The 26,692-nt window shown below is 47.0% G+C and overlaps 5 protein-coding genes across 5 annotated transcripts; 1 reads left to right on the top strand and 4 right to left on the bottom strand.

Moving 5' to 3' along the window:
* Positions 1-650: 650 nt before the first annotated feature.
* LOC6600616 (glycerol-3-phosphate phosphatase) lies at positions 651-1,698 on the bottom strand. The gene is made up of 2 exons (XM_002025536.2): positions 923-1,698; positions 651-868 (listed from the first exon to the last, which is right to left on the bottom strand). The coding sequence occupies exons 1-2, from the start codon at positions 1,516-1,518 to the stop codon at positions 688-690; spliced, it is 777 nt and encodes a 258-aa protein (XP_002025572.2). The 5' UTR covers positions 1,519-1,698; the 3' UTR covers positions 651-687.
* Positions 1,699-1,989: 291 nt separating this feature from the next.
* Positions 1,990-2,529, bottom strand: LOC6594725 (phosphoglycolate phosphatase 2). The gene has a single exon (XM_026991835.1). It carries the CDS (start codon positions 2,527-2,529, stop codon positions 1,990-1,992), a length of 540 nt encoding a protein of 179 aa, XP_026847636.1.
* A 6,088-nt stretch (positions 2,530-8,617) lies between these two features.
* Positions 8,618-10,341, bottom strand: LOC113566405 (the record flags this gene model as incomplete). Its single annotated transcript, XM_026991837.1, has 2 exons — positions 10,294-10,341; positions 8,618-10,239 (listed from the first exon to the last, which is right to left on the bottom strand). A coding segment is annotated over exon 2 (1,608 nt), but the record flags the coding sequence as incomplete, so codon positions are not given.
* Positions 10,342-22,320: 11,979 nt separating this feature from the next.
* Positions 22,321-22,671, bottom strand: LOC113566406 (enhancer of rudimentary homolog). The gene has a single exon (XM_026991838.1). The coding sequence runs from the start codon at positions 22,669-22,671 to the stop codon at positions 22,321-22,323; it is 351 nt and encodes a 116-aa protein (XP_026847639.1).
* A 1,846-nt stretch (positions 22,672-24,517) lies between these two features.
* On the top strand, positions 24,518-26,257 carry LOC6604005 (dnaJ protein homolog 1). Its single transcript, XM_026991770.1, has 2 exons — positions 24,518-24,652; positions 24,991-26,257. Exon 2 carries the CDS (start codon positions 25,011-25,013, stop codon positions 26,073-26,075), a length of 1,065 nt encoding a protein of 354 aa, XP_026847571.1. The 5' UTR covers positions 24,518-24,652; positions 24,991-25,010; the 3' UTR covers positions 26,076-26,257.
* The last annotated feature ends 435 nt before the right edge of the window (positions 26,258-26,692 follow it).

Raw genomic sequence — 26,692 nt, forward strand, 5'->3', positions numbered from 1 at the left:
CGACAGATTGAACTTGGAAAGTTTAGCTTCAGAAAAGTGAACCAGACCCAACTGCTCGTGGGTGGTGCCGTCTCCCTTGTACCCCTTGCGCCAATTCGGCCTCGGAGTCGGTCTGGGGGGACGCGATCTGGCGGCGGCACATATCTGCAGGCACAGCACAAACAGAAGCAGGGCCGCCAGGGAGAGACGGAGGAGACTCTGTTTTCCGTATTTGGACATTTTGAGGTCCAGAATTCCGTTGCTTCGATTTTGTTTCATTCACATACTCCTTGGGAAACGAGTAGGACCTTAAGATAGGGGAGAGGCCCAAAAGGAAGGCCCACCAAAACGCTCACCTATGCTGTGTAGAGACAGGGCATCCCTTCCTGGACGGTCCTTGAATGCACAATTTTAATTTGTATATTTTGTATTTTATTTTGAAATAGTGGCAAGAGGCTTGTGTGGCTGTGTATCTGTGTATCTGTGTATAAGCATGTGTCAAAAATAACAGTTAAGTCAATCAGTATTGATGGCAAAAAACACATCATCGAGGCTGTGGTAAGAGCATCGTCGGCTTCTTTCGGGCTTTCAATTAGTCGGCAAAATGTTCGGACTCATATTAATCTAGAATTTATTAAAGCATTACATTTAGAAGGTGTACGAGATGGATGGGCATGCATTCATGTGTTTTGTTCATGATCGACAGATCTAGCAGAGGAACTCCCGCAAGTGTCCCAGAGAGGGCAGATAGGTGTCTGGGATCATGTCCACTTTGCTGTGTCCTTCGTCATTGCAAATCTGGCGCACCTCTTTCAAGGTGCTGACGCCGGTGCCCATGAAAAGCGATTGGAAGCCGCAGTTGCTGGCGAACAGAATGCCCGTGTAGAGACTGGAATAGGCGGGTGAGGTAAGAGCAGGTGGGGCAGGAGGACGGACCACTTACGTGTCGCCAACCATCAGCGTGGACTCCCGCTTGAGGACGCCGCATTGCAGCAGCTGCTCCACCATCAGGGGATTCGGCTTGCCCAAAATCAGCGGCATTCGGCCAGTGATGGCCTTCACGGCGGCCACCATGGCACCGGCGCCCACAATCATCCGGTTTTTGCCCACCGGATAGGCGGTGTCCAGACAGGTGCCCAGGAAGAGGACCTTCGGCTCCTGGAGGTACGAACTGGCCCTGATTATCTTCGGCACATTGAAGCTCTCATCCTTGCCGATTATCACGGCGCCCACCTCGTGATCCAGGTACATATCCTTGGCAAACTGTTCCATGGGCTTGAGCAGCTTCTCCTTGCCCACAGAGAAGCTGCAGATGTTCTCCTTGGCCAGCTCATCGACAATGGCCGACTCCCCGACGATGTACGCCTTCTTTTTGAACCCCTTCGCGCTGAGGAACCTGGCCACGGACAGCGCCGAGCTCAGTATCTGCTCTTCCTGGATCTCGTAGCCGAACTGGTGAGCCTTCGCGGCCAGATCCTTGGTGAGCAGACCCGAATGGTTGGTCGCCACCAGCACCTGCCTGCCCGAGCTCTTGATCATATTAAAGGTCTCCACTGCCCCATTGATCGGCCGGTTCAGGTGCCACAGAACACCGTCGGCATCGAATATCACCGATTCGATTGTGGTCAACCTTCTCCATGGGTATTTTGGTCAGATCCGTGCAGGTACGCTTGAACATGGCTCAGCACGGGACTACAACTGCTCGTAGGTGATATTTTGAAACAACAATAAAGCAGTCAAACCACAATTGACATTCCACACAGCCAGTACTAGATTGTGAGTTTTCTCAGAAACAGATCCAAGCAAAAAAGCACTGTTTGAACAGAGCAAGCCCAGCACCGAGAAATAATAGGTACACATCGTATTAACCGCTCTCAGGACCCTTCTCGGGATCCCCCCAAAAGGGCGCGCCAGTGCCACATAAATTTAATTATCAAACAATCATACATTCCCCCCACAGCGAGGGGTATCAAAAGTACTGCCGTAAGAGCGTGGTGTCTGTCTGTCTGTCTAAAGTAATGAATGTAGTGTAAGGGGTAAGTCCATGTCGACGGCCACGGCGCCCACATTCGCATCTAAGTACATTTTTTGCACCTGGTCCACCATGGAGTTCTCCTGCGTGGAGGCCAAGTCCAGCGGCAGACTCTCGATCCCGACCTGCCGCAGCTCGTCCTTGATGCCCTGGCCACCCACGATGTAGACCTTGCGATTGAACTTCCGCTCTCGCATATAGCGGGCCAGAGCCTGCGCCGAGGAGAGGATCTCGTTCTCGGCTATCAGGAAGCCCAGGCTGTGTGCCTTCTGGCTCAGGGCCCGGCACGAGGCCTCCGAGTTGTTGGTGCAGATGAACGAATTCTTGCCCATCGCCCGCAGGGCATTGAACGTATCGGCAGCGCCCGTGAGTGCCTGCCCGTGGCGCCACAGCACCCCATCCGCGGCGTAGACGATCGTGTCGAAGGTCTTCAGCAGTTGGCGGACATTATATATGTTTGGTTCCAGCACCTGGCAGCGGCCCATCCGCAGCACTCGCCGCGACAAAACGAAATTCATTCTCAGTCCGTATCCGAATCAATGTGGTCTGATGATCGACTAAGTATCCTCTAAACTCAGGGCATACTAAGGCTTGAAGTCTCCCCTGAAATCTTGCTAGTGGCTGCTAAAATCAATGGAAAGTTTGTCCCGGGACCCCGTGACCTTTGAGCTGTCGCCGACCACTCCCCGGGACCGTCACGGGCTGCCATTCTCCGATGCACTTAATTCACTAAACTTTTGCTCATTTTGCTACTTTTGGCCAAGACCGGAATGGACCCTGGCTGTGGTTCGGCTTGGGTTTGGGCTGGGGTTTGGGCTTGGGTGCGGGTCCGGGTCCGGGTCCGGGGGCAAACATCGCGGACAACTTTTAATTGTGCGCAACGACTGAAGGCCAAACGGAGCATCCCCCTCCCCCGTACCCAGTCCTGGGGGAGCCAGTTCTCTGCCAAGGATTCGCGCCTTTTCGACCAGCAGCCAACGCCCCGATGCGCCAATTAAAATGGCATTCAGGCTTTATTGTTGACAGGTCCTGTCTCCTACGAGCGACCAAATCCGACACTTGTCCACTGCCCAGCGCCCAGAGACAGGGACAGAGGGAGAGAGAGACATTCCCTCGCACCTTGACATAAATTCATTAAATCTTGTCCGGGCTTTCAAATCTGCCGCAGTTTAACGGATCTCTGTTGAATGGCCCCCGGTCAAATGGCGGCTCACGGCTCTTAAAATAGAGGGCGAAAAATCGACGCAAATTGGCCAACAACCGGGGGGGGAGCAGAGCTCGAGACCGTGCCGGGGATAAGCTGCTGCCTCCGGGCCAAGGCAAAAAGCCAGGAAACGCGACTTTCGAAATTTCCGCCCGCCCCGCGATATGATAATTTGCGTGAGAGGAAAAACGAAAGATTGGAGATATTTTGTAGCCGCCAGTACATGATTTTCCCGCTCAGGGGAAAAGGAAACACTCACATGTCAATAAAGTATTTACTTAGAGGTCTCCACCCATCGAACATAAAAAATACAAAAATTTGCTGAATAACACATCATTAAAATTTGTATATAAACCTAATCACTAAACTCTTAAAATATTACTACATAGCCAATGTAAATATCACTAATATTAGATCATAGTTTAAGTAAAGCTAATTTCTAAAAAAAAAAAAAGAAAACAAAAATTAAAAATTTACTTAGATTGAAATCTATTAAAAATCTATTAAATTTGTAGGAATATATTTACGAGTGTGTCGAATATTTTCAGATTAATTTTACTACAATTTCCATAGTCGGTATCTCAGGGCCTCGCCAATTAATTGCAGCCCAAAAGGAAATCCTCCTTGAAAGTTTTGTCGCCTGTGAAATATATCTAAGCACCTTCTGTCTCTTTACCTAAGGTTTGTGTGTGTGTGGATTTGCAGCATAACTCAATTTCCTCAAGTGCAAAGCGCTTTACATTTTTCCCAGTTTTCGCAGTTTACCCAACACTAGATGGGGCCCACTGATGGATGGCTTGGGGCAGAGGCAGAGGCAGAAGCAGAGGCAAGTGGCAAATCCACATGGAATGCATTCTCCATAGCAAACAATACAACGGAAAGGCACAACAAACAAGCAAATTCCACTCGACTAGGCATCGAGAGGCAATAGTATCCAAATGGAATTTTAAGCACAAAGTTCGACCAAACTTTTTTCGGAACCCAGAAAAAAGCAGAAAACGAACCAAGAACCGAGCACCGAGAAACGGAAACTTTTTTATTAAGTTTACAAGAAAAAGTTAATTTCTTGGGCCTCCCTCGGAGTTCAGTGGGGGCCCTGGGGCTGTTGTTTTTTCCCTAATTAATACCTCGAGACGAAGGCTGAAATCCACTTGATTTATATGCTAATCAGTGGCCGGTCGCCGCAATCCACTCTGCCGGGGGGCGGGGTGGCAGAGCACTAGTGCCGGCTCGAGCTCGGGGCATCGACAGTCGCTTAAATCATGTTACGGGTTTTTTCTCTGTTCCGAATGGTGGCCCCCTATCTGGTGGCATGGTGGCCAACTTTAAATTATCCGATATCTGCGTATAAATCATCCGAAGATAGCATCATCAGCTGGGTTCACAAGGCGCAATTATTTGCGGAAAATGTATTGCCTCCCTGCCGTTTCCTTTGGGTTTTGTCTGTCGCCGGACACCCTAGTTGGCCGACTACGTTGCCGTTTCCCCGAGATACCCTCGATAAGCCCCTGTCTCCAGTAGGTATAATCTCTACGGCTGCTGACTGATGGGCATTCTGCTGCCAGGGGGGGGGGGGGGGGGGGGGGGGACTTTCGAGTTGCATTTCACAAGCTTGACACAATTGAAACGTTTTTGCTGTTTCATGAAGCACAAACAACACATACCCCCCGACTCCTCACACCCCTTCCCGAATGCTAAACATCTAAGCTGTATTTCTAAGGATTTTACCACAAGCACGGACATGACACAACGATTAATAGCTTAACCTGGCCAGGACTCTTCGATTTCGAAATGGGTTATGCAAGCCACAGGATTGCTCCTCAGGCAGGCTTTAAAGAGTCACTTAAGGGCAAGGCTATGGCCATATGTGCCATGTCCTGTGCTCTTTAAAATACTCAATGTTTCAGCAATCAGTGCACCTTGGTCAGCCGCATGAAATTTAAATTCCGAATACAAGCTCAACGGAGTGAGTCCCTTCCGGCCTTGGCCCCCCGCTCGGCCCCGCTCGCAGTCCCCGCTTCCGGCTCACTCTGCGTATGAGCAATGCCACAGCAGTAGCTGTAGGAGGGGCGGCCTTGGGGGCAATAAGGGAGTTTTGTTCTGTTGTTGTTTCTGCGGTTAGGGTTTCAATGTGCGTACATTAAACCAAATTATAGCACATTATAATTTGTGTCTGCAAATGTCCCCCAAAAACTCATTCGAGAGATGCCAGATCTGACGGCAGACAAGCATGAATATTGGCTGGGGGACACTGTATACTTTTATGCAGTGCCCCCAAGGCTGGGCTGAATGTACGGCCACATGGCAGTTGAATAAATAAACGATTTGCATATCCACACCAAAGGCGAGAGGCGATTGTGGCAAGGCTACTGCCTGTGTCGACTCGCCTGTGATTGTTCGACTAGAAGTCCAGGCGAAGCGCCTAAGCTGTGCCCATAAACATTGGGCCCTTGTGGAGGACATTCATGGTGCAAGATTCAAAGTATTTATCCGCCCTCCGCTCAGACAGGGTATCCTCTTCCGGGCATGTCCTGTCGCCGACCCTTCTCAACCGACTGACTTTTACTCAGAGATGCAGCAGACAGCTTGCAGCCTTGCCGCTCCCCGGCAAAACTTAAATATTTCATAAAAACTCCCCTGCAAGGACTTGCCACGGGCCTGCATTTCAGTTAAACAAATAGCCACACACATGTATCACATATTTCGAGAATATTTAAAGCAACGTCAATCATTGTAATTTATAACTTAAGCGAAAACGTAACCAAACCAAACCAAAACCAAAGCCAAAACCAAACTCAAGCCATTATTTCCGCTTTGTGCCATCAATGCCGCCGGGTGTTCTGGCTGTTCTGCTGCTCTTTTTCCCCTCCAATTGTTTGCTGTGTGTGGCAGCCAATTTTTGTTGCACATTTGCATTTGTGTCCCGCTGACCAGAGCCCGGTGTCCGGTGTCCGATGTCCGGTGTCCGGCGGCAGCCGCCACAAACTGCTGCTCGTTTCATAAATCATCTTACACCCATACCCACCCACACACACACGCCCATCCACCCATCCACCCATCCACGCACACACGCATACACGCGCTCCTTGATTTACAGGCCCACAAAATGCTTCAGCTTGTGCTGTTGTTGTCCTCCAGGAGGGCGACGAGAATATCAATTTTACATTTAATATGCAACACCAGATGGGGGCAGCGCCAGGAAATTATAAGAAATCAATTACCAAAGCCCTTGACCCACTAAAAAACAGCAGAGCAGCCAATAAATAACCCAAGTCTTGAAAAAAAACACACTAAAATTGCTAGAAATATATCCCCATAAAAGGTTATACAAATCTCTATCCAATCCTTACATTTTTGTGGATATTGGCTCTTCAGAAAGAGCTCAAGGAAAGAAAGAATGGACCTACCACCATCAGAGACACAGCCGTGGCAAATCCTGTCTCCCCAGGACGCATCCTTCCTTCCATTTCGATCTCCTATTGATAGTCATTTCGACTGATTTCCAGGCTTCAATCCTCGTCGATCATCGTTGAGTGTAGCCCTCGCAGAAGCCAGCGCGATAAATGCTTAGCCCTTGGCAACACAGCAGCAGGGGGGAAAGGATAGAGGGCTGGATGTGGATGTGGACACGAGTACCCTCACTCCTATGCCCCAGCTTAATCAGCAGGCCACTTTCTGACCCAATTCCGCCTTTGTATGAGCCCCGAAACTCAGAGCCCAAAGACAAACCCCACCATAGATGACAATTTAATAAAGCAAATGGTGCGCGCGGTTGGCGCTTGTTTGGGGGCGGAAAGGGGGTGGGGGTGGGGAAAGTTTCTTTGCCATTTGGATTAAGCCATGCCCGAGCCTGCGGCAGCGACCATGAGTTCTACGGCACAGCCCCATCGTTAATCAATTAAGTTGGCGTTTTTATATGATTGCTTTCAGGGCTACATGTATACTATATGTATGTATGTGTGTATATGTGTACTTAAGTAGTTATATATATATAGATTCGATTCCCGCACAAACGATGCCCCGCCACGCGCAAATATAATTAATGATCAAGTGTCAACCGAAACAAAAAGCAACAAAAAACAACGAAAAACAACGAAAAAACCAGACAGAAACTTAAGTCATCTGCAATGCATTAAGTAGCTGTGGCGCGGGGCATATTGGTAACCATTTAGGATCCCCCCCCACCTCCCCCGCTAAGAGGAGCCCCAGATAGAGACGTCCTCCGTCCTCCTGGGAAGCTGGACCATGCGATTTATTTGCTGCCATTTGTTAGATTTGTTTGTCCTGGGCGGAAGGCTCGCACAGAAAGAGCAGGCGACGCCCCTGCATCTGCAATGCATTATAAATATTTACGAGGCGAGGCGGACATCCCATGATAAAGTCCCAGGGAGTGGACACACACATCGTCCCAGCCAGGTCTTTTGCTGATCATTTTTCTTTCGCTCTCGCTTCCAGGGGGAGCCGCAGTGCAGCTGGGGGCATATTAATGATGTCTTTACGGCCCCAACGAAAGGCCGCACAATTTACGAGCTCCAGGCACTCCATCTATTTGCTAATTAAAAAATGGAAAACACTTTAAATTCTAGTTTATGTGCAGGCGGCAGCTGAGTGCAGCTTGCTCCCGAATGGAGCTGCCAGCATAAGCTGGGATTCCTTTGGGCTCGCCTCCAGCTGTCCGGAAACCTTCCGGAACCCATTCTCAGACAGCTCCTTTTCCCCCACCGCCACAGATCGATATAGTTTGGGAGTATTGAAACGTGTACAAGAGAAGACTGTAAAGGGCCATCCCTCCCATCCCCCCTGCCGCCCAGAAAAAAACCAAGGACCTTCAAGTGCACTTGGCCAGGCTTGTAATTATGCCATAAATTGGGGCCATGGCTTTATTTCTGTATGTAGAGGAAGCTGTTATGCGTCTACTCGTCCAGGAGATTGTCCAGCAGTGGCTCCATCAAGTCGTCGAAGACGATATCGTGCTGCTGGTCCATTTGGTCGGGCTCTCCGAGCGCTGCCAGCGTCTCATAGGACTGATAGAGGTCATAGGTCTCCAGAGGCAGAGAAATGGCTTCGGACATTACAAACTCCTCCAAATTTATTTCCGGTAGCTGTAGCTGTGGCTGTGGCTGTGGCTGTGGCTGTAGCTGTGGCTGTGGCTTTGGCTTAGGCTTTGGCTTTGGCTTTGGCTGTGGCTTTGGGTTTGGCCTGGGCTTTGGCTGTACCTTCGGCTGTGGCTTTGGCTTTGGCTGTGGCTTCGGCTGTGGCTTTACCTGTGGCGGCAGAGGCTTTCCCAGTGGCTTTCCCGGTGGCTTGCCCAGTGGCTTTGGCAGTGGCTTTCCCAGTGGCTTTCCCGGTTGCTTTCCCGGTTGCTTTCCCGTTGGCTTTGGCTGTCTAGCAATTGGTCTTGCCTTCAAGGTAGGCTCCTTGCGGACGCGCCCAAAGGCCTCGCACAGCGGTGTAACATTGGATAACATCTGCTTGAAAACGGCACTCAAATCGGGCGGCATATTCACCATTGTGCTGGCCATAATATCATCGATAATGGTGCGAATGTCGGCGCTCTTTTCGCTGCTCAATGCCCCGCACAAATACAGGATCGTGTGGAGAGTGCGAATCAGGTCGCGTGTGGCATCCGATTTGACCACGAGGCCGAGCTTAGCCTCGGCCGCCTTCAGATCGAGGTCGGACTGCAGCCGGCACTGCTGAAAGCGCTCGCGGGCCGTCATGGTCTTGGCCTTCAGATCCTCCATCTCCTTGTACTCGTCCAGAAACTGATGGAGGATACGCAGGGGCTTCAGAATGTCCCCGTTGACGCGATGCAGTGCGATCATGTGGGCCGCAAAGCAGCGCTGCTGCTCGTCGCGCTCGGCGGTCGACTTCGGGTCACGACGAACCGTGGGCTGAGCCCTGAGCGTCTCGAACTCCTTGTTCAGCTGGATAAAATCGTCGACGGTCTTCTGCTTGATGACCATGAGGTTCTTAATCGCCACCACGGACTCCAGCAGGGTCTTGCTGAAGCCGGCACTCGAGAACGTGGCCGACTTTTCGTCCTTCTTGGAGGCACCCTTCTGACGAACGGGTTCAATGGTCGTGACCATCATTATGGGCAGTGGCAGACTCTCGCAGACCATGTCCCCCTGCAGCTTCTTGTCGAGCAGACGCAGCCACTGCTCCTCCTGCTCCTTCCCCTTCTCCTTCCCCTTCTGCTTCTGCTTGTCCTTCTGCTTATCCTTCTGCTTGACCTTCTCCTTGGCGGCTCCCCCAACACTCATCTTCAGCTTCACGAGGTAAGTGTTGGTCTTGGGCTCGTGGCTGACGACCAGCCCATGGGCGAATCCGGTCGGCAGGTAGGTCGTTACCTTGGTGTCCATCGCCAGCGCCATCGGGACACGACTGGGCAGCAGCGACAAGTCGTTCTCGTGCTTCTTCACATCGAAGATGCCCTTCTGCATCTGGCGCACAAGGTCGCGCACGTGATCCCACTCCTCCAGGTCTGTGGCTATGAAGGCCTTTGAGAAGCGTCGCGGCCTGCCGATCGGCTGACGCACCAGCTGCCAGCAGCGGCGCGGCATGGTGCGCGTGCTGATCCGGCAGCCCAATTCCTTCATGAGCTTGTCCAGATCGTAGAAGGCGCTGCCCGCTATGGGCTCGTCGATAAACGAATATGCGAACTCGCACCACATCCAGCGCTGCGCTGGCAAGCAACTCATTAAGTGGACGAAAGAGGCCAGGACGTTCCCATCCTTCGCCGCTTTGGCCACTGTCAGAGCTTGCCCGGGCAGCGAGAGGAAATTCATTGGACTGCGCCCATAGAAAGCGGGCCGTTTCACAAAGAGCTCGTCATCGCCATCGTCATCGCCATCGCCATCGGGCTGGCCGCTGGCCGTTGCCTTTTCCATTTCCACCTCCATCTTGGAAATTCTTGTGGCCGTGCCCAAGCCGATTTCCGAAAGCTGTGGCGGCGTCAAGCCCGTGATGCCGTCACTGCCCACATTTCCATTGGTTTCCATTGACATTTTCAAACGACTGCCTTGAAAATCTCAAGGAATTAGTGTCCCTTTAAACAGTGCCGTGTCACACTCACCTTTCTTGCGGCTTTTACTTGAGCTAAGTCTATTTCAGATTTCCGAACACTCTAGAATTCTCTAGAATTTTCCATCTGACACGAAGCGACGCGACGTCTAAACGAGCCAGGGTTGCTGTGAACGGGGCTGCCAACCTGATGTCAGATTCAGCTTAATTGTATGATGGGTACTCCTCTCCTTGTGGTGACGATGGTCGGTGATTTGGTTTGAAATTGCAATTCGCATTGAACTGCATTTATCCTCTACTGGTTGGCATTTGTTTGGCTTGGCTTACGTACATATTTATTTGGTGCTTTCTGCTCTCTGTTGTTAATTCCACGTGCTTCCAAATGAAAAGCGCTGAATTTTTAATTAAAAAAAAAGTTGGATTTTCTGTTTGATTTTCGTTCTTCTGGCTGCAAATTGCATGTGGATACCGGTGGTGGGGAGACGGAGACGGAGACGGAGACGAACAACTCCATTTGGAAAATATAGCAAACGGCGAAAGTTTACGACCACCCCCGACCGACCGACAAGACTGGACTGGTTTTCTGGTCTTCTGGTCTTCTGGCCATTGGGGCGCGTAATTAATAAAGTTTGCATACGATACGACGACTGCCAGGAGTCGTTGCCATGGACATCGCGTCCATATTGGGATCTTATGTAAGTGGCCGTTTTGGCCGGCAATAGGCGCAACTTCCGGCCGGAATGCGAGGCGTTTCTTTGATAATTAAAGTGTGGCAGGACTTTAAGGACTCTTCAGTGCACGGTGCCATCGATGGCACCCGGCAAAGCGCAAGAAAGCAATTTTAATTTGCATATCGTTACTTACAGCCAGCGCCGGGACAGCCAGGACAGCCAGGATAGCCAGGACACCCAGCGGGTGCCTCGAGTATTCCTAATGCAGGACGCCTGCTGCAGCTGCGTGCCATTTAATCAGCAGCATGTTGCCACACACACACACACACACAGCCTCCCCACAGAAAGGTGGCAGCAGGGAAGCCAGATAGACGGCACAAACAGGTACAGGAACAGAGGACAACATGCGGTTAAAATTAAGATGGAAAAAAAAACCCAACCATCGGGAGCGGGGCCAGGATCAGGATCAGGACCAAGGCGAAGACACAAAACACAACATTGACATTTAACTAATGAAAGCTGCAGGCGCAGAAAGTGACAGTCTCGTCCCGCCTTCGTTCCCGGAATACACGCCCCGAGAAGGTCCCCTCCGCCACCCACCCAGCCCTCAAGATTGCTCCGCTCCGCCCTGCTACGCCCTGCTCCGCCCTGTAGAATGTGCGATGATATGTCCGGGACCAAGCCAGAGCAACGGGTTATTCATGTGAATGACTTTTTGCGGTACTGTACACACACACACATATCTATATGCTCGACTCGCTTACAGCCTGCGGTCTGCTCTACACTCAAAGAAAAGCCACCCACAGTCAACAAAAATGTGCCATAAATCCAACAAATACAACCCATATTTATTTGAAACATAAAACACTTTGTAGGAATTTCTCTGGGTGTACACTCCTTTTTGGCGGCCATCCAATGACTAATAAAAAATGATGCATAAAACTTTGAAGCTTGAATTAATAATTTCACTCAATGTACAGGAAACTTTAGAAAAGTAAGGGACTTTTCTGAAGCCTCTTTTCTGTGTGATGCCAAATCGATTTTCTTTCAGTGCACTTTCACGCACAGCACGCAGTCGTCCCCAGAGCAGAGCTCGTAGTAGTCCCTGTCGAAACTTAAATTCTTTGGCTGACAGCTTTAGCAGCTGCCTTCTCATCGACACCACCTCCCCCCCTTCCCCGCCCCGCGAACATCCCCCCACTCCCCGCTGTGCTTATGGCTTTTCACTGTGCATTTTCAGTTTATGACAGTTTGTGGACATTAAATTTTTCAAAGTGTTCTATATCACCCGCGTGCACTTGTGTGGAAGTGGAAGCTGGAGCTGGAGCTGGAGCTGGCATATCGGCTTGGCCTGGCCCGAAGCGAAACCCAAACATATTAATTGATCCAAGTCCAAGTCATAGAGTAGTGAAACCGTCTTTAAGAGCCGTTCTAAAATGGCATAACAAAGCCACTTTGGCAAAGTCATTGGACTCTCGGCTGAGGACGAGGACGAGTCACGTATTAGGGCGGACTGGCGGGGAAAGGAAAGGAAACACATACCGAAAGACAAACACATTTGTCGCATTAATTGAAAGCGCGAAAGTGACAGACAAAAGTTTTTGTTTCGCTCTTTGAGGGCTGAACAAATTTTATTTTTATTCGGTGTTTTTCGGTATCAGCATTCATTTAACACAGGAAAATGGCCGACTTTGACCGCCATCATGGGGCCAGGCCTCAGAAAAGGGTCCAAACGAAGCGTTCAAGCGGCATAAACAGAAGCAATCGAGTGTGGGGGGGGAGGGGGACCATATTTGGGTTCGTTCTTGAAAATGCCAATAATAATTATAAATATACACTACTGGCCAAAATAATAAGTACATCGGTGTCGTGCTAGTTTGTTATGGAATAGCTCGAATTTTTGTAAGTGTATGGATGCCAATTGTTTATATTTGGAAAGGTTACAGTCTTGCCAATTATTTAAATCAAAAATTAAAGTGGGGAACCATCTTAATAAAATTCTATTCATACATTTTTGCAGAATGGGCATTTTTGGTCTGGCCAAAATAATAAGTACACTGGTGTCATTTATATATTTGAAAGGATTGGATAAGGATTTGGTCAAAGGATTGTTATTTTTTTTTGAGTTCCTTCATATTTAAGTACATGAGAGTTAAAAAAAAAATTCTTTAGATAGGCCTTACTCCTGAAGAAAGGAAGTTTTCCATAAGTCTTCAAAAAGAAAGGAAAATTCTCCGGGAAAATGGCGAAAAGTCTTGGACGATCGGCATTTTTGGTTCAGAATACTTTCAAATCTAAAGTGCTTATTGAAAATCGAGGATGGAAGAAGAAATCTTTACAAACAACGGACACCCGCATCATCAGTCTTGCAAAAAAGGATCAGTTCATGTCTTCCAAGGCCAAATACGCTCAAATTGGGAAAGAAAAATCAGGTCTGATGGTTCGTCGGAGACTTCAATATATAGACCTAACAGGACGTATAGTCCGAAAAGTTCCCTTACTCCGAGTAAAAATTTTGAAGATGATGCAAAAAGTCGTTGAAAATCATTTGGCATGGTCTGGGTCAGATGGGTCTTAGAAGTGGAATAATATATTATTGAGAGATGAAACAAAAATAAATATTTTTGATAATGACTCCAGAAGATGTATACAACGACCCAAAGGCAAAGAATTCGACTTCCGGTACACAAAGAAAACGGTTAAGAACGGAGGCTGATGTATAGGTATCTGAGGATATTTTTCTTGGCATGGCGTTGAGCCGGTACATCACACAACTAATCATGTGATCCAATTCGGGTATAAAAACATATTGACAGACATTATACAACCTAGTGCTGTGGAAAACATGCCCTTGAGATGGGTCTTTCTACCAGAAAATGACCCAAAGCACACCTCAAAGGTGGTGAAGGCTTGGTTTACGGGAAAAAATGTAAACGTTATGGCTTGGCTAAGTCAGTCTCCTGACTTAAACTCATTTTAAAACCTTTGGGGTGACTTAAAACGTCGAATTAGTAAAAATTCTTTTCGAAAAGAAAAAGAATTGTGGAGAATTTGTGCAAAAAACGTGGTGTGAGATTCCAGTGGAGACTTGCCCCAAACTTATTGCTAGTATGCCAAGAAGGATGGCCGAAATCATCCAAAATAAGTGTGGCTATATAGGATACTATTAAAAGATTATAAATTATAAGAAAATAGTGTAAACATTTTGATACGCTTTTAGTTTTTCGCTTTGGAGAATTGCTGTACTTATTATTTTGGCCAGCCCTTATTTATGATTTTAAGGTTTAATCGATCATAAAATATATATTTGAAATGAAAAACGCTTATGACAAACATTTTTATAGTCTATTGTAGTTTAGAAACCTAAAAGTAAATTTGATTTTTTAATTATGTTTATTAGAAAAGTTTTATAGGACGTGAAAGAAAGTTCATAAGCGTGTACTTATTATTTTGGCCAGTAGTGTATATGCGAGTGCCCAAGCAAACCCACATCAAAGCGGCCCGGGGGAGCGCAGGTCGTGAAACCTCAATAAAAACCAACAAAATTTTGTAAATGAAAGTAAATATAATGCTATTGACAGTTCCAAATATCCCTTGACTTAAAGTGTGGAAAAAAACCCACAGACCGGAGTGGTGAAAAAGTCAAATTTATGGCCTGTACCCCGTAGGTCTGCCGATGATTACTGTAAAAAGGAAATTATACAAATAATTTTCACAGCTCAAATATCCCGAAAGTGTTCCACGGATGGTTTTGTTCTTTAATTTGATATTAAATAAATTTTAAGAATATTTTTCAATCCCTGTTCTAGTTCTGGTATTTTCTTTTCCGGGTATAAAAAATCTTCAAATTCGGCCACGAATTTCGCTCAAAATTAAATTCCTTTGATGACAGAATCAGAGTAACCAACAATTTCGTGGATTTTCAATTTCAATTACAATCGCTTTTATTTCAATTCATGTTCAATTTTTCCAGTTATTTTACAGCGCCATTGTCTGGTGGCTGTGTGGCGCCTTGGACGTGGACAAGCATCCAGCTTCGAGCTCCTCCTCCTCCTCCTGGTCCTCCTCCTCCTGCTCCTCCTCCTCCTCCTTCTCCTGCTGACTGTGTGACTCTTTATAGAAGTTTTCTTTGGTTCAGTGTCCCGTAAAATGCTCATGTGATTGCATTGTCTTCCCAATGGCTGATTCCAGTTAGGGGAATGGTCGTCAGACAAGAGTCGATTGCTGTTTTTGGGTGGCGGGGGAGGGGGGGCGGATGGACAATGCAGCAAATCCTCTTATCAAATTGTCATCGTCATTAAATCGCAATTAGCCACCGCCACACCACCGAAATCCAGGATTTCTGGCGACTCTTTTGCTGACGACACCAGTTGTGAAAACAGAAAACTTTTAAGCGGAAACACGCGCACGGACACGCTGAACTTTGTTTTGCAGTCCTGCCCCCCACCCGCCGTGCCAGCCCTGTCCTGTCTTAAGGATTGCGGATTGCGCCCCCCCTCTCGCTCTCTCTCTGAGCCAAAATCAAATTGACTTAAGCGCTTCTGCTGTGGAAGCCAGTGCCGCCCCTGTCCAGATTCATTAGCCAAGACCAGAGCCAGGACCAAGTCATTGACACCGCGTGCTCTTTGTTGGCAACTTCGGCAACTTTCATTGAGTGGAAAGAAGTGGTGAGTGGCATCACTGTGTTCGCTATGCGCTTAAACAAATCAGCTTAGCTGATTCCCCCTGACACTGCTTCGGATCCTGGTCCTGGTCTTGGTCCTGGTCCTGCTCGTGGTCCTGCTGTCAACAGTTGTAAAGCTGAGCGCCATCTCCGGCCATGCCATCCACTGGAATGACGGATGATGGAGCCATGTTCGGAGTCTCTCTTTTCTGGTTTTTCTGGTTTTTATGCGTGTCCCGGTCCCGGTCCAAGTATAAGTATTGCCAGCGGGTTTTTGCGGATTTACGTCCTATCCGGAAGAGGGGGGCTGTCAAAACGGACACCCGACCGACGGGCCCGACATTCATTTGCATTCCCAAGAGGCTGCCTGCCATATCGGGGGCGGAGCGATCTCTTTGAGGGCCTATTCCTGGCAGAGAATTTATTTTCAACTTAAAGGCAATTCACTTAAGTGTGGACCCAATAAGGCAGTTGCCATGTCGCCTCGTCACGAGGAAAAGGCGCAACAATCGCCATACAGACATGCACACATGCACACTTGCGCAAGCAGTGGCGTAACTGTAAACGGCAGCCATTGTGACTGTACTTTCGTGCTGCTGCCTTTGCCGAGCATTTCCGTTAAATTATAAACATTTACTTCGCCTCGCAGTGCAATCTGGGAGCCGAAACGGTTGCCGAATGCGGTTGCATACAGATACAGGAAACGTGCCTCAATCTGGCTGTCGGGCTCCACTTCACAACACTTCGCACCACCCCACACGCCACACCCCTTGCAGGCGAGTACTTGAAAGAATTCTTCGGCTTTAAATTTAAGCCTCGGAAGCCCGGGACTTGGCTGAACGCATTCGTCACTTAAGACCTCATTATACCAATCATAAATGTCAATAAACGGAGGAGTCGATCCATCGTTCAATGTTGAGCTTTTGCGAAAAACAAAGCCACGAATGCTGCCACATGGCCAATAAATCTTAGCTTTATCTCTCGTCTCTGCGCTGTATTATTTATAGGCATTCAAATAAGAGAAATCTTCGTTCGTACTCCCACACAGTGCCTGCCAAATGTCGTGTGGCGCCCGCATAACCTTTTTTGTGCCACCCCGTCTGCGTGCTCCTCTGACATTTACACAGTGCAGCTGGGGAAAACTCCAAATCTGAATTCCGGCAAGGACTTCATACAACAGAGAATGATGACGGCTGCATCTGTTCCTCCTGCATCATCCTTGCGCATCATCATGTGTGCATGTCCATGTCCAGGAAAAGCAAGGCAAAGGACAACTTTTTTTCTGCGAAGCTTACGAAACAATTTGTTGTTGGTGTTGTTGTTGGTTTTGAACCCTCCTGAGCGGTAATCGTAATCCCCACAACAAAAGAGAACCACTAGGTCACGTATGTACCTTGCATTAAAATGTTTATTTATAGAGCCACCGACCGCCATCCTTATATCTTTCTAAGAAGTTGAAAAGTTGGGTCATCGCCTGAAGCCACCCTGAACCAATCGTGTACCAATGAAATGTACGGCCGTTACTCGTCTGAGTATTTTTTATTTATTTGGGTGCCCAAAGGAAGGCTGGCACAGCACACCTCTTGCTAAAGTATATATCTTTATAGTGCCTATTAAAATTTGGCTCTAAACTTTAATAAATCCCAAGAAATCCCCCCCTTGAAAGGCACTTCCATAGACATTTCCTGTGATTGCTCTTTAAACTGAAGCCCTAGATTTTTGCTCCTTTATGTGCGACAATTTGTCCGAACAGAAGACCCAAAAAAAAAAAATAGAGAACCCTTCCCTTCCCTTCCCTTCCCTTGGAATCATGGCTCTATAAAACACACAAATCGTTTGTGTGGAATGCAAAATAATTTACAAATCAAAGATTGATGCAGAAACCAGCAGCAGAAGCAGCAAAACAGCACAAAATATGGATACAAAAGGGAAAAACAGATTCTCAACCCCCAGGACACCCCCCCACAGGCTTGGGGTAGGTATCCGCATAGCATCCTTGTCGTCGTTGTTGTCGTTTTCAAACTGATGACATGACCAACCGAACAAATCGTAAATTCGATAAAAGGAAATTAGAAGGAAAGACATCCCCTAACCGGAACGACAAGGACAAAAGGAGTGTTGGAGATTTTCCATTTGTTTGTCTGCCGCCGATGGAAAAGGCATTTATTTAATCCTGCAATGTAGAAGGAAAATTCTACGCATCCACGCATCCACCAAGCACCAAGCACCAGCCGCATGGAAATTGAAAACCGAATTTGTCGCATTGTTTGCCCTACAAATTAGGTGCCGAGCCATAAATTGATTATCTTAAATTTATGACTTTCGATTAACTCAGTTCCAGTCGCAGTTCCAGTCCCAGTCCCAGTCCCAGTCACGTAAAGGGGCACAAACCTGAACCAAATCACTCAACTTTTATCATTGGGGCAATTATGGGCAACTCTTCGTTGTCTAGACACGAACTCTGGGAGCTCTGTGTTGAATTTTGATGAGGTCGGCCGAAGGAATCGAAATCCAAGTTAATAGTTAATTGCCTGAATTTCTGACCAGATCATATCGTATCGTGGCTAATTGAAATTGTGGGCAAGGCATATCTTAAATTATGATCTATGAATGCCAAGAATGGAATGCTGTTCCGTCCCTTCGCTGCCAGTCAATGGCCAATTAAAACTTTATTTATTACCGAGCAGCGCCATAGGAAAAGTGCTGCAAACTATTTCCTCGCCCCGAGGCTTGCCATCGACAAAGTTAAAGCCTCCGCGGATCCGTTGCTGTCAAGAGGGAGTCTCAAGAAAAACTAAGGAGACAAAAGTACCTTCTTCTGCAAAGAGCAAAAAAGTTTACCGGAAAAAGTAAATAACCATACGAACATGCAAATGACAAACAAGTTTGAAGGAGGAGCAGCAGGCTGGCAAAATTCAAGAATATTTGCCACTAAAAAAGTATTCAATAGGAGGACCCCTATTAAAATGATGGCAAATAGTTCGCTGCAAAGGCAATTAAGACCAGATGATGGCCTAATCATAAACGAACGGAAAGGGCCAGATTTCCGCTCTACAGCCAGGACTCTGTACAATATGGCTCCTCTCCATCGCAGGGGGTTTAGCAAAAATATCGTAAAAATTTACAACTTGTAATTACAAAATAGTTTGGACAAAACATGAGAACATGAGAACATGGGATATTTCAGATATTTCTGCTCAAGGCTCATAGCAGACACGCACACACACACCTTGCCTTCAAGATATAGTATCTAGCCGCCCGAACAGATTTTATTGAGACATTATCAGGCGAAATAAACGGGGACAATTTGCCGAAATTTGGAGACTGGGCGACTGGGACACTGGGGACAGAGACGTTTTATGGATACCATTCTACGCTCCGACAGGAGAGATGACAGCAAAAGGCGTTACAAATTGCCTGGATGGGGCGTGGCAGCTAGGGCCATGGGCATAGTTATTGTCAAACAGCCACTGTCATCAGTCCTGTCCCCTGTCTAATGAATGGAAATGTATGAGCGATAACCGTGTGTGTGTGTGCGTCGATCCGACTTTTTATAGCCCATAACCCCCTGGCAACGACATCGGCATCGGAATGGAATCGGTGAATGGCAGAATATTTGTGACGCTGTCCCCTCGATTCATCACTCGACACCTTGCCCCTCCTCCCAGTCAATTAAGTTGGCGATAAAATGCGAAAACCAAAACAAATTAAACAAAAGTAAAAAAGCCAGCAAAAAGTTTACCACAGGAAATATTTGCCAGAGTTAAAGTCGGCGCCATTTAACACCTCCACGCCATCCGCAAAAAGGGGCACGGGTGCCCTGGAGCGAAAGAAATACATAAGTAAACATTTGCCCAGTGCAAACGACAAATTTTCCGAACAGAGACATTAGAAAATGGCTTTAGAGAGAGGTTGCCAGTAGCAGTGGCAGTACCAGTGGCAGTACCAGTGGGCGTGGTAGTTGAGAGGGGGCTTACCAAAGTGTCAAAGAAGCACGGAATGTTTTCAACAAGCGGTGTCCACAGCAAAGGGAGCGGAGCGGATGCGGATGAGCGACAGGTTCTACTTCACTTCACTTCACTTCCGGGAGAGAGTTTACCGTGTTTATTTTAAGCCAACTTCAAGCACTTAATAAAATATGGCAAACAATTACGAAGGAGCGGACAAACTTGTGGATAAATGAAAATAGAGTTTAGGCTGGCAAAAAGTTCGTCCTTTTACTGGCTACTTAGCCTGGAGGACAGGTGCAATGATGTAACAAACACTGAAAGCATTTGAAAACTTCTCTTATCTGAGCTCTCTACCCCACAACACTCTTTCACTTTGCCAAACACTTTTTCCACTAAATTTCATCAAACGAACCATAACAAAAAGAAAAACAAATAGCTTCAAATAATTCAGAACTTTTCTGATTTTGAATTTCAGTTTAAATTTGGCGCTTAGAAACCTCGAAAATACTGTATGCTTTCTACCATCCCTAAGTGTGACCACAAACAATACTGTCATCGCCTTACAGTCGATGATAATCGTCTTAACAGGTATCGCTAGTACACAGCAAATCAAATTCAAATTCAAATATTATTAATATTGAAAAATATTGTTACGAACCTTTTGTTTTCTTCGGGGCAAGGCCGGCTAGCCAGTCATCCTTTTCCCTTAAATTTTGGCCCTGCCACTATGTTCGAACTTCTTTCCTCCTCACCGCTTCTATGGGATATCACCTATCGATATCTTCGCATGCAACACCTAGCGAAAATTCGAGCGACAATGGCCGCGGAGATTTATTCGCAAACATCGAAGAGTTACACGTTTCCCTAAAACTGCTGGCCTTCCCGGACATTACGGTGCCTAGGATCTTGCAGCGCCCAACGTAGGCTTACACCCACTGATCGGATATTCCCTACGTGAGTGCGTTTCCCTTGTTTCTGGCTCAGTCTGAAGTTTTCGCTACAATTTTAGGTCTTTGGCGTGAAAAATCCCCACCGGCCTCCCCGACAGATCCTCCAGCACGAACTCGTTATTCCCTACTGGACGTACGACTCTGCATTTTAGGAATTTCCCGGCGAACTTGGCGTTGTAGCTTTTGCCAAAGTCGCTGAGGGTGAAGTTGCGCCTGTAGACTTCTTGGCCAGGTCTGGCGAAAAAGACTCGGGCCCGTTTGTTACGCTGGCTGCTCCGCTCATACGCTTGGTGTAGGCTGCATTTAATTTGCTCGCGAATGAGGTGTCGCTTATCCGCGGGATCTAATGCGTGCACTTCATGTTCCGTCAAAGACTGCAGCTTCCTCGCCAGCTTATAGCAGTTCCCATTCAGAAACATCTGTTGTCCAAATACAGCGGAAAACGGCGTTACGCCTGTGGCTTCGTGACACGGATTGAAACTTCGATCTCCGGTAGGTAGATGTCCCAGTCTCTGTGATCCTTTTCCAAATACGTCCTTATTGCAGCGAGTATCGTCCGATTTACTCTCTCGGCTGCATTGCTTTGCGGCGAGTAGACTGTTGTGCATGTGTCGGATCCCGAAGCCGCTGACCATGTCCATGAACGTCTTCGACAGGAACTACTCATCATCCTCTCTTCGGCCGGTATGAACTTCAAACTATTTTTATTAAATTTATTTGGGCTATTATTCTTAATTTCTATATTGATTAGTGGACCATCGTTCATTTCTTCGCGGGCTTCTGTCCCGAGCGCTAATCTCCCGCTTTCATCATGCCCGCTCGTGCGTTTCCCGAGCAATTTGGACACGTTGGAGTAAGCATTTCTGGCTTTCCGCAGCGGTAACAGAATATTTTGCGTTCCTTCGCCACGCAGTCTCGGAACCCGTGGTCGAACTGGCCGCAATTCCAGCAACACAGCCTGGGTTTGTTCGCCAGGTGAGTTTCTTCTACTATCCTTGCTTCGTCTTCATCCAGAAACTCCGTTTCCGGCTCTAGCTCCTCCACTCGCTTCCCGGCTGATTGGAATTTCGGCGCAGGACGGAACGTCGACTTCTGCTCGCGTCCGCGAAAGTGGTACTCCACTTCCAGGCACTCTTCCCTCAGCTGCTCCACGTTTCGGACTCGGATCGCGTTAACGTAGCGGGCGATCTCGTCATCGAGTCCCTTCTTCAAGACTCGCACCATTTCGGACTCAACCAAAGGTGTGGTGAGTCTAGCTGCCAGCCTGCGCATCGCTCTAAAGTACTCTTCCACAGATTCGCCAGATTGTTGTCGTCGCTCATGCAAGGTGCGTAGCCGCTCGAACTCGCCACCCACTGCTCGGAACCGGGACACCAACTGGTCCTTCAAATCCTCCTCAACGCTTCTATGGGATATCACCTATCGATATCTTCGTATGCAACAATATAAAAGCAAAACACTCACCCCACCTGTTCCCATATTTCTGTATCGCTGAATTTATTCGCTGTTGCCTCTTATAGTGTTTACTCGCCGGGTGGCAAAAACAACTGTCAAATTTCTGACACACGAGACAAGGAAAGAGACACACAACTTGCAAAAAATGCTACAGCGAGAACAAGAGGAAGAGAAATCCAACTTAAATCCAAATCCCAACCCAGCTGTGGTGCTGTCCAGAATGAAGGAGAGCGAGAGAGAGAGGGAAAGCTCTGGGAATGATGGACAGCTTCGGAGGCTTAGACTTTTTATATCCTTGCTAATCAAGCACACCTATGCCCATCCTTGCAAACAAAATATCAACTATTTCTAATTAAAGTCTTTTATTGTTCTCCGCGAACTGTTTATCCTTCATGCGTCTTCTTCTGAGTATTTGAGGTCCTTTTTGGCTTGTTCCTTTTTCAAGATGGTGTTCAGTTTTACAAATATCTGCTCCTTGATCCACTGCTTGTTGCGCGGCACGTACTCGCTGGCGCCCTCCTGTTTCACCAAGCAGACGATGTCCTTCAGCTCGTCCATGAAGTCGTACAGTTCGGTGATGTCGTAGTGGATGACACGCATGTCGGGGTATTTGCGCTCCAGAACCGATTCGTAGATGGCGCACACGCGATTCACGCAGTCGTCGATGCTGTGGAAACGAGCGTAGGAGCGCTTCTGCAGACGCTCGTCGGGCTGGATCAGTAGAAGAATTGTGCACGGCATTTTCGGTAATCAAATGTTTTTTTTAATTCTTTTTACGAAATTTTACACACAAAAGGCTGCTTTTGTTCTGGACAGAACGTCAGAAATGACGTTGCAGTTCTGCTAGGATTTGACATTTAAAATGAAATGTCAGTACAGGGCCTACTATTTCGATTATTCCTAAAACTTCTAGAGTGCATAGTAATATATAATATAATATGTCTATAATTTAATATAATAAATAGGATAATATATAATATACTCACTTATTTCAACTTGAATTCCAGAAAGAGTTGAATTTTTGTATTCTTATTTGCACTTTCACTCACTTTTTGCCAGTAGAGCGTTTCATTTTTCACTTGACTTGACGCCTAACGCGTGACGCACGCGCACAACTCTAGAACTTAAACGCACGATTTAATTATTGACCGCTATGAATGAGGGACCGAGCGGGGGTGAACTGTGAAAGCTGTGATAAGAATGCAGCAGCGTGGCCGGCTCAAAGTACTAAATCCCCTAAGCTCATTTCAAAAAACAAGAGCGAAAGCTTGTTGTCGAACAATTGTTTACATATGTATGTGAAGAGCGATAAAAGTGCATGCTCAAGGCTCTGCTTTGAAATCGGCCTTTGTTTCTGTGTTTATCTTATCTCTCCCCATCTCATAGCAAAAGCGAGAGCGAAGAAGAGCATAGTTTTCGCACATCGCTTTCTGTCGCTGTTAACTCGCTGCTTAATTAACATCCATCTGTAACGACAGTAGAGCATTGGTTCTTTCTCTGTTAGCTCATTGAAAACTATGCAGGGAATTCTGTTGAATATTACATAGTGTTTTCCTGTTGTCCCTATTATCTGAACTTACTGATTTAAATGTTGGCGCTTAGACGAAGAACGTTTGCATGCTAGCGCATGCATTCTACAATCCCTAAGTGTGGCCGCATTACAATCAATGATAGTCGATAGCATCGTGCAGTCAGATTTCCGTAGTCAGTATTTCAAGAACTCCCGCCTTCTTATCGGTTGTATCAGCGCTGTCATTCCACAGCAACTCTAAGCTACGAGAAACATCGAGATATTTCGATGGGTAGACGGACTTCGGGCGATAGGCCATTTACGGTATACTATATACCTTTCTGTATACTGTGACGTCGATAAACTTTCATACGCTCTCTAACATAGTGCTTCCTTGCATTATTTATTCCACAGGAGTGCATTTGTATCCTTTTCACTCATTCATTTTCAAGCAATTCCACTTTGGCGCGCAGTCGATAGTATCGATAGCCGTTTCTTTGAATTAATCGTACTTAGGTTGACTCTTTTGCTTGAACCTTTTTTAGACACAGTCAAAAAAAGAAAACATCCTTAAATAGGACCATTCTTGAACAAAATTTATTCATCTATCGAAGAAAATTATGTCCTTAGGGCTGACAGTCCTAGATAGCTGATAATATTCAGCCGAATATCAAAATCGAGGAATACGATTTCCGATTATGGACAGAGAACGATTAACCCATTGTATTAAAATAAGCTCCACGAAAAAAATTAAATTCGAAGAATTTAGCGCAGTTCCGGTGAAAGATTTAGTAGTCATTATTTTTGTGTAAGTAAAAAAATATATAAATATATATAAAAAGTATTTCCAAACAGTAGTATTTGCCATGGGTTACTCAAGCTGTCCACATAGTTATATGAAGGGGGGCCTAAGTGGGTTAAGTTCTCCAAGCAGCGAGAAACATCGAGAAAATTCGACGAGCAGACGGAACAGAGTCTATATAAAGGCCTGCGATATTCGGGCGACAAACAAAAAAATTTTATCGACTGAGCAACAAGGGTGTGTGCTAACACAGCAAACGAGAAAAAAAATAAAATTGATTGAGAACGTCATCTATTATTTTCAAGAACGTGTAATATATATATATAAATAATTCAAACTCGTACAACAGGAGAAAGAAAATTGAAAAGTGAAGTGGAAATAGTTTTAGCAAAGAGAAAACAGCATTTTAGGTGAGTAGTTTGTGGCAAAATGGAATTGATACTTTAAATTAACATATTCGCATGGCATTCCCAAATGCTTAATGTATGGTGTGTGATGTGTGATGTGCGGTGTGTGGTGTGTGGGAGAATATTATATTAGAGACATGCACAGGGGCGGGCGGACGACGTAGCTCGTGGGGGAAAAATGACAACACATCAGCACCAGCACCAACCCAAGCGAAAGCACAGGGGCTGTGTCGTTGCACAACTCGGTGTTCTAGAAAATTCCATTGAAAAAACAATCGAAGCGAAGTGGTAATCAGTACACATGTTCTATAATATTCTCTGTGTTCTCTGTTCGCTTTCAGGTTGAAAGAGACTGAGCAAGATGGCCAAGGACTTCTACAAGATTCTGGGCATTGACAAGAAGGCCAACGACGATGAAATCAAGAAGGCGTATCGCAAGCTGGCACTGAAATACCATCCGGACAAGAACAAGAGTCCACAGGCCGAGGAGCGCTTCAAGGAGATCGCCGAGGCGTACGAGGTGCTGTCGGACAAGAAGAAGCGCGACATCTTTGACCAGTACGGCGAGGAGGGGCTGAAGGGTGGCATGCCCGGACCAGATGGCAAGAGCCAGCCAGACGGCGGATTCCAGTATCAGTTCCACGGAGATCCACGTGCCACTTTCGCACAGTTCTTTGGCGCCTCGGATCCCTTCGGCGCGTTCTTTGGTGGTGGCGACAACATGTTTGGTGGAGTCGGTGGCGTCCCTTGCAGCAATACAAGTGAGGTCTTCCTGAACATGGGCGCCGATGATATGTTCGGCGGCTTCAATCCCAATGCTGGAGCCTTCCGCTCCCAATCATTCAATGCCCAGGCTCCAAGTCGGAAGCGCCAGCAGCAGCAGGATCCGCCCATCGAACATGACCTGTATGTGACGCTGGAGGAGGTCGACAGAGGCTGCACCAAGAAGATGAAGATCTCGCGCATGTCCATTACGCAGACGGGCAACGCGCGCAAAGAGGAAAAGGTGCTGAGCATCACCGTGAAGCCGGGCTGGAAGGCGGGCACAAAGATCACCTTCCCCAAGGAGGGCGATCAGGCGCCAAACAAAGTCCCTGCGGACATCATATTCATCATACGCGACAAGCCGCACGGCCAGTTCAAGCGCGAGGGCAGCGATCTGCGGTATACCGCTCAGGTGAGCTTGAAGCAGGCCCTGTGCGGGTCAGCGGTGAGCGTTCCCACACTACAAGGTGACCGCATCCCCGTGAACTCAGCCAACGAAATCATCAAGCCCACCACCACGCGACGTATCAATGGCCGCGGCCTGCCCTTCCCCAAGGAACCATCGCGTCGCGGCGACCTGATAGTGGCCTTTGACATCAAGTTCCCGGACAAACTGCCGGCCAGCCTGATGAACCAGCTGGCGGAGATGCTGCCAAATTAAATGGGTACCGGGGAACTACCAATTCGTTATTAATTTAGTTAAGGCCTTAATTTAGTTTGTATTACGTAAATTTAAGACAATTTTGTAAACCGCTCGCTTGGCGGCGGTAGGATTCGCCGATTGGACAATGTTCCAGGCAAACAATTGTAGATAAATATTTATGTGTAGTAGAAACCAGAAAACAGAAACCAGAGAGTAGCAGGCGCTTAATATTCGCGATAAGATAAGCAAAAAGAAATGCAGACACACGACGGTCTGAGTTGTGGGTGTTAGAACCCGTTTTGTGTCGGAGACTGATCGATTACGGACATACAACACTATAATAGTAAACCAATTCCACATTTTCTTTGGTTAAAAGTTCTGGTATTGAAATCTCTTTGATTGAAGGAAAGATTTGTCACTAAAAGTAAGAAAATAATAAATATATATATATATATTTTTTTGTTATCCCATATCTTCGGCATTCTCGCTAAAAAAAAAAAGAAATCCCGTATACCCGCTACCAGCTATAATAATAGATTCCTTTCGTTGTAGGCCGTAGTACGTTTTAGTACCATTATTATTATTACTATTTGAAAGCAACACCAATAAAGACATTTATACGAATTAAGTGTTTT

This window comes from Drosophila persimilis, unplaced genomic scaffold, assembly GCF_003286085.1.
Source record: "Drosophila persimilis strain 14011-0111.01,24,50 unplaced genomic scaffold, DperRS2 tig00000686-arrow-arrow-pilon, whole genome shotgun sequence".
NCBI classification, from domain to species: Eukaryota; Metazoa; Arthropoda; class Insecta; order Diptera; family Drosophilidae; genus Drosophila; species Drosophila persimilis.